Below are 7,655 nucleotides of genomic sequence, written 5' to 3' on the forward strand. Positions count from 1 at the left end.
TAAACTACCCCTAAAGTTTAGGAAATTGACTAATTATACTCCTACTATTTCAGTATTGTCTTAAAGTACCCATATTGTAGTTCTACCCTCACCGTTATCATCTGTTAATATTCTGTCAAATTCCTAACACCATGTGGCATATAATTTTTTTAAAACTCAATTTTACCCTTCACTCACTCATTCTCTCTCTCTCTCCCCTTCCCCTTCGCTCTCTCCCTTGTTTCATCTTACAGCAGCAGACCCTCCACCTCTGACCTCTTTCTCTCTCCTTCTTCTTCCCCTTTGTTCTCTCTCCCCTATTTCATCATCTCCACCTCTGGCAGGCAAAAACAAGAGCCGGTTGCTTCTTTCTATCTGCAGATATGGCCAATGGCAGCAGCAGCATAGAGAACTGTGAAATAAAAACAAACAAATCTGGTGTGAACCTTGAACCCAGAACCCAACAGCGACCCAAAACCCAGCAGCGAATGTGCTTGGAAGATGATGGATTGGATCCCTTGTGTCAATGTTTCTCTAAGCATCTTGTAGAGAGGAGACAACGATGAGTCAAAATACAAAATACAAGTCAGTTGGTCATCGGAAATGGTGTAAAAGTTCCTAAACAACAGTTTTGGTTGATGGAGTGTAGTGAACTGATTGTTGCTTCATAGTTCTTCTTTACTCAATCATCCAAATAGAGAAATCCGTAGTGGGACTGACTAATAAATAGGCGGTGATGTTATAGTTATGGGGCTGATTTGAGGGTGTGTGGAGAATGGGGTATGGTCATGGAGGGGAGATCTGTTCTCTCTCTCAATTCAAAGTCAATCGATCCTCAGCATCCGCGAACCAAAGAGCTTGAAATAACCGCCATTAAACAAGATTTCTCGACAAAGAATCTGGTATCTACCAAATTTAAAACAGAGAAAATTAGGGTTTTCAGAGGTGGGGATGCTCTTTCATCGTGAATGCTAATATCCATGAAAAAAATCACTTTTTGGCTCTTTTTATTTTAATTGCTTCTTTCTTTTAGAGTGGGGATGGAAACACTCTTTACTCTCTGGTCTCTACCTCTCAACATAAAGGAGGCTAGAGGCTTATTCCGTTTATGAGTGTTGATCCCTCCGATTCGGACGAATACCCCCTCTTCTTCATGGCCTTTAGTGAAAAACCTAGCTTCGATATAGAACTGTGCAAAGGACGATGAACACTGTGAGGGTGAAGGTAGCGAAGGAACACTGTGACGATGATTCTTACCCAGCAGAAGAGGGACGAAGAGTAATATTAGGTTTTAAAAAATTCAACAGTTGGATTTTATTTTCAAAAGTTGAAAAATAGTGGAGGATAAATTTGATATTTTATTTTTTCCATTAAATGATGGCAATTGTTAGAAACAGTAGATACAAGACAATACTAAAACAATAGGGATATACTAGTTAATCAATTTCCTAAACTTTACAATTAGTTAAAAAAATTTGCCCTTATATATATATATATATTCAAACGTGAAATAAAACACCACATTTCCATTTTCCTTTTCTATTCTCCTGTTCAGCTTAAGCTTTTAGGTTCTATGAGATGGTAATTCAAAGACCTCACCTAAGAGTTTAAGCTTTTAGGTTGAATGGTTCTTTAAGAGATCTGCGCTTCTGGTCGCTGAGAAGATTTGTTGATCGCTGCTTCAAGTTGAGACAGTTGTTGCCGTGTCAGTGTATTCCTGTGATCTTGTCTTCTTGTTAAAAACAGAGACAATTCTTGAACAGAGTTCACAGAGTTTGGTTCTGCAACAGAGTTTGTTTTCTTGACCTTGCGATGGCTGCAGAACTTGATCCCTCGTCACCTTATCTCCTTTCCCCCTACAGTTAGAAAGGCTAGAAAGCGGTAAGGTGGAAGAGGGAGGAGTTTCTGGTCTAGAAGAACAAGCAGAGAAACTTGTATCAGCGGAAATAGCCATGATCTCAAATGTGAGCGAATCTAGGAGAATCTGGTGCATTTATATTAGATATTGAATTTTACTGGATCACGCAACCTTGGAGTGTTGAGTTTTATTCTTATTTGTAGTTCAGGAACATATGCGATTGATTGATAGATTTATCTGAGAATATTTGGTGTTGTAGCATTTTTGCAACTAATTTTGAGCTTTGATTTGTAGTATTTTGTGTTGTAGCATTTTCAGTAACATTGTTCTTCATAAATTAGACTCTTTAGAGTATGTGCAACAGATAGACAAATTAAGATCCCACTGATGATCGAATGATCTGGGTGGTGACCGTCCAATAATTGCCATTTGAGGCTCTTAAAAGCTGGTTGGAACTTTCAACGCTTTGATTATACTAAAGGAGAAATTTCCTTCTCTCTTTCTCCAAAATAGAAATTAACTGCATGTCCAGAACTTTACTTCAGACGATCTTTTACTGAGACCAAACCCATCTACCTCCTGCCGTGTACAGTAATGAACCTTTACTTCAGAGGATCTTTTGATTAAATGCACCTTTAAATATAGACGAGTACGTAGCCATTAATCGCTCTCTCTCTCTCTCTTGCTGTGTACTGTACAGTAATGTGCAAGTAAAAGAAACTCGGAGTGCACATTGCTCTCTTGCGCAGATTCTTCAAACCTTCTGTTTATGGAGCCAAAGCTTTTAATCTTTTCTCCATCTGCTCTTCTCCACATCCTTCTCATCCTTACTCTCTTTACCTCTCCATTCCAGTTAGGGGTATTGGCTGCTTCTTCTGGTCTCCTCTTCGACTTCTATGCAGCTTCATGCCCAACAGCAGAAGCCATGGTGAAAAACACACTGAGGTCAGCTTCAACTGATGATCCAACAATCCCTGCAAAACTCCTCCGGTTACTGTTCCATGATTGCATGGTGGAGGTCAGTGAATCTCAACTGATCCAAAAATCCGATTTCTGGGACTGTCCCTTTTTGTAACGCTGCATTTTTACCTTATAGGGTTGTGATGGTTCTGTGCTATTGGAAGGAAATGAGACAGAGAGGAGTGATCCAGCCAATGCATCGCTTGGGGGATTCTCCGTGGTGGAGTCAGCCAAAGGCTTGCTTGAACTCTTCTGCCCAGAAACTGTTTCTTGTGCGGATATCCTTGCTCTAGCTGCAAGAGATGCTGTTGAATTTGTACTCTCTCTCTCTCTCTCTCTCTCTCTCTCAAACTCACTCAAACTCAAATAGGATTGAAGGATTAATGGTGAAGAAACTGATGAGGGTCATCTGACACAGGCTGGAGGACCATCCATTCAGATTCCTACAGGTAGGAGAGATGGAAGAGTGTCTTCGGTTTCTAATGTGAGACCCAACATAGTGGACACTAGTTTCACCATGGATGAGATGCTTGAACTCTTCTCCTCTAAAGGGTTATCCCTAGAAGACCTTGTCACTCTTTCAGGTACACAAACTATGCAACCCATTCTGCATCTAATTTGCCTAATACTCCAATCATAGCCTACTTTCACAATGAATTACACAGTTCAATCAATGGCTTGCCTCTTATATAGAGCGGCTCCTGCACCCAGAAATTCCACATATTGGACTCTGATCACCATTTTGATCAAACCCACATTGACTGATTTATTTATTTAAGGATCCATTTGGTTCACAGGAATAGGGTCTGGAATCGAAAGCAATTCCAATTCCAACTGTTTGATTGGGTGGAATGGAATCCAATTCCCATTCCTGGTAGAATGGCATTCCCCCATTTGAGGGAATGGTCATTCTCTCCCCTCCCTTGGGAATGGGAATCCCATTCTAAGGTATTCCAATTCCGATTCCTGTCTAACCAAACAGGCAAGGGAATAACCATTCTGATTCTGATTCCACTGCCAACCAGAGTTGGCAATTGAAGTAGATATCAAACAGTTATGATGATGATCAAAAATAGTTAGTACTACCCAGTTGGTAATTATTGAAGGATCATCTACTTGAAGCCATTAAATTCTAAAACCGTGTGTCGCCAGGAGAAGAGAAAATTGCAGGAATCCATGTCCATATCAGACAATTATTACTACCCAATTGGTAATTGAAGGATCATCTACTTGAAACCATTAAATTATAGATCAAAAACCGTGATAACAGGAGAAGACTCCAAATTTATGTCATTCCCATTTTCACCATGACTGTATCTATGGTCCATCTCCTCATGGTTCAGTTCTGTAGGAGCTCACACAATAGGATCAGCACATTGCAGTTCATTTAGTGATCGGTTCCAAGAAGACTCCAAAGGGAACCTGACGCCCATTGACGCATCATTAGACAGAATCTATGCCAATGAGCTGATAAAGCAGTGCCCAGCAGGGGTTGACAAGTCCATAACTGTCAATAATGATCCCGAAACGTCCCTCTTGTTTGACAACCAGTATTATCGGAACCTCATTTCCCACAAGGGGCTCTTCCAGTCAGATTCAGTCTTGTTTAGTGATGGACGAACAAAGGCCAAAGTAGAGGAGTTCTCCGATAGCCAATATATGTTTTTTGAGAAATGGACAGAGTCGTTTCTGAAGCTTAGTAGCGTAGGTGTGAAGACAGGCGATGAAGGAGAAGTACGTACTTCATGTAGAGCCATTAATGGATGAAGAAGGAAATCATTACCACCAACTTTCTCTGCAACTATTTAGAATTTCTGTAGTATTGTTTTATATATAGCAGTTTGGGGTGCTGGAATAAGTTGGGTCTCTATGGTTATATAGGACCTCTCTGTCTGCCCAGCGTACAATGTTTCTGAGAAGCTTATTGCAAGAATTCTCATCTGGCGATATTTCATGTGCTAAGCATCTAGAAATGCTTACTACTTGTTTTCTAAAGATTGCCTCTCTCTTCATCTAGTGGTGAAGAAAACTGTTTTACCCTTTAATTTCCAATGAGAGTTTAAAATAAATGGAGAATTGTACTTTGTTCCAAGGTTCAAAGTATCAATACTTATTAGCCCATATCGGCTGATACGTATCGTGCCGATGACTTCCTAAAATGTCCCTCCAGGAATTGTATCGGGTCAGGCACTGGTTCAGAGGGTGACCGGGCTTTAAACCGACCCCTCGAACCGGTTTCAAAAAAAATAAGTAAAACCTAAAAAAAAGTACTGATATGTATCGATACTTTGAACATTGCTTTGTTTTAATTTCAAATGTAGCAAGCCATCGACTTCTCAAATTAAACAATATAACTACTAAGGAGTTCTTTGGCTTTGAGTTCCACAATGTTGCAGTGCAAGGATATCGGCTACAATATCTGAGAATTTTCTTTTACCATCTTCTAATCGAATCCGGTTCTGCTGCACTAAATTGTAATAACCAATTAAAATTTATCAAAATTCACGCAGGTGGTTTTCATTGGTCAACCTCTCAAACATGAGAGTGGGTGTGTATGATAAGGGGAGATTTCGTGTTTGAGATTTAGACCAATCAAAACCACCTTTCTGAATTTTGATGAATTTTATTTTGTCAGTGTACAACCTAGTCAAAAGCATAATGTAGAAATATGAACTTCTAGTCATCTCATCCACTGGTAACCAAGGTTTAAAGTATCTCATCCACTGGTGAAATGATTTATATTTTCTGGTTTCACTTTCTTACTTGCATGGGAGAGTTTCCATTTTAAAAAACACTTGAGGTCTAAAAATTTTAAAAAACAAAGGCTCACATGAATCAAGAGTAAGAGGAAGAATGCATTTTTTTCATTTGATTCTTTAATGGTATGTCTACATATTTATTTTGGTGTTTGAAATACAATGATATATTGATTTCTTAATCGATCAAAAGTAAAAAAGAACTATAAGAAGGATCTATGAATGATCAATCAAATCCCTTGATCCATCAATAACTTCTGTTACAAAGTGATTTTTTATTTATTTGGTCATTTAGTGATAAAAATAATAAAAGCAGAACAATTGTTGTAGTAATATATTCAAAGTTATGAATTACATATGCATCTTAGAAATTCTAATGGATCTGATTATTTACAAGTATATTGACTATAATATACTTGCAAATAATAGTATATTGATTATTTACAAAAAACAATAATGTATATATTATTTACAAAATTGATTTAATTTACATTTAGTAATTTTTAAGAAGTTAAACCCATTGACTTGATTTTTTTTGGTAGCTTACATAATTAAAAAGAATAAAATATAGAAAAACTGATTATATAACTTAAAACAATTATTTTTTGATTTGTGTCATGGACTTTTTGATCTATTGATCTTGTACATTTTCATGTATCTGCTGTATCTTCAGATTAATTTTATAATATATTGACTGATGTATAATTTACTAAAGTCGTTATATGATATACGTATCCTAGACTCTTGATATTATCAATTCTAATATATTTCATCATATAAAAATAAATTATTAAAGTATAAGTTTCTTATGTATTTTTCTAATATACAAAATTACATACATATAGTATATTAAAAGGGGATTGAAGAGTGGGGAGAGAGTAGGATGCACCACTAACCTTACTACGGAGAGCCTGTATTTACATAGGCTTGATCATTAATTATATGGTAGTGTCTCAGCTACTTAGTCATTGATTCTTTATGTATTTATAATCGTAGTAATTCTTAGATTTATATTAATAATGCAATTCTTAGATTTATCCAAATATGTTCATATCTTTTTATACATACGTATCAAAGTGTTAGATGACAGACGCCCAATAGTGGGTCCACAACAGTATTTTCCAACAAGGGTTTTTAAACCAATTAAGAAATGGAAAGCACACTGCCTGTGATTTTAGGGTTACCAATTCAATCAGTTAGGTCAAGTGGGTCAACGTGGGACTTTTTCACATTTCTCTTAAATTCATAATGACTTTTGAAAACCTTTAGAAAACCCCTTGTTTGTGAATTTTTTTGTCCAAACTTACATTCCGTTAGATCACCTTAATGATCATACATAATTGTTCATGTAAGCATTTAAGTATTTATATGACCAAACTACCCCTAAATGACCCGGCCTGAGTGAGGGGTAATTGTCATAGAAAAATATTAATAAGCTTGACTGGCCATTTAAGGGTAATTTGGTCATGTAATATGCTTAAAAACTTATGTGGACAACTTCAGTTAATAATCACCATTCTCTAATGATAATCTAATAAAAGTAAGGTGAATTTTAAATAATAAAACTTACTGATAAAGCACTCTGGAGGTTTTAAAAAGTCATGGCCAGTTTAAGAGAAATAAGAAAACATCATGGCAAGTTTTAGATAAATAATAATAATAATAATAATAATAAGTAACATGCAGAAAAAATGCAAAATTAAATAAAATTTGAGAAGAAGTGCAAAAATTAAAAATACAAGAAAAAAAAGGTAGGAAAAAAGAGAGTAGTTTTTGACATCCAGTTTCAAAATTTCTGTCCATGGCACTCCATCGTTCACTCCCCTCAGTTGATTATTTACCCCATGTTTCTCTTTTTACCTCATTCCTTTTTAATTAATTGGGTAAGTGTTTTCCAAGTTAAACTTACACAAGTAACTGCATTCTCTGTATTCACATATGCTGCACACTTACACAGGTAAACGTGGTCTTTGGCCCAAGCAGTCAAAAAGCCTGTTACAAATGCAAGTTACTTAGCCAAGTCGATCGAGGGTACGAGTTACTCTCGAGTTCATTTACATGGGACGAGCAATAGTGCAAAAGAAACACAATTAAATTGGTCA

At 36.7% G+C, this 7,655-nt stretch overlaps 1 protein-coding gene across 3 annotated transcripts; it reads left to right on the forward strand.

Moving 5' to 3' along the window:
• Positions 1 to 211: 211 nt before the first annotated feature.
• Positions 212 to 4,792, forward strand: LOC104605405 (peroxidase 46-like). 3 transcript variants are annotated; one of them, XM_010270155.3, is made up of 5 exons: positions 212 to 1,943; positions 2,691 to 2,855; positions 2,934 to 3,113; positions 3,216 to 3,381; positions 4,149 to 4,792. In XM_010270155.3, the coding sequence occupies exons 1-5, from the start codon at positions 1,932 to 1,934 to the stop codon at positions 4,562 to 4,564; spliced, it is 939 nt and encodes a 312-aa protein (XP_010268457.1). In that variant the 5' UTR covers positions 212 to 1,931; the 3' UTR covers positions 4,565 to 4,792. The 3 variants fall into 3 exon arrangements, with proteins under 3 accessions (XP_010268457.1, XP_010268456.1, XP_010268455.1); XM_010270154.3 differs by lacking the exon at positions 212 to 1,943 and having other exon boundaries at positions 2,490 to 2,855; positions 4,164 to 4,792; XM_010270153.3 differs by lacking the exon at positions 212 to 1,943 and having other exon boundaries at positions 2,493 to 2,855.
• Positions 4,793 to 7,655: the final 2,863 nt, after the last annotated feature.

This window comes from Nelumbo nucifera, chromosome 8 (genome assembly GCF_055504915.1).
Source record: "Nelumbo nucifera cultivar China Antique chromosome 8, China Antique-T2T, whole genome shotgun sequence".
Classification (NCBI taxonomy): Eukaryota; Viridiplantae; Streptophyta; class Magnoliopsida; order Proteales; family Nelumbonaceae; genus Nelumbo; species Nelumbo nucifera.

Excerpts from the sequence above, each read along its gene's own strand:
- LOC104605405 (XM_010270153.3), top strand. The coding sequence starts at position 2,607 with ATGGAGCCAAAGCTTTTAATCTTTTCTCCATCTGCTCTTCTCCACATC. Across the intron at positions 3,114-3,215 it reads CAAGAGATGCTGTTGAATTT|GCTGGAGGACCATCCATTCA; the intron begins GTACTCTCTCTC and ends CATCTGACACAG. Across the intron at positions 3,382-4,148 it reads AGACCTTGTCACTCTTTCAG|GAGCTCACACAATAGGATCA; the intron begins GTACACAAACTA and ends TCAGTTCTGTAG.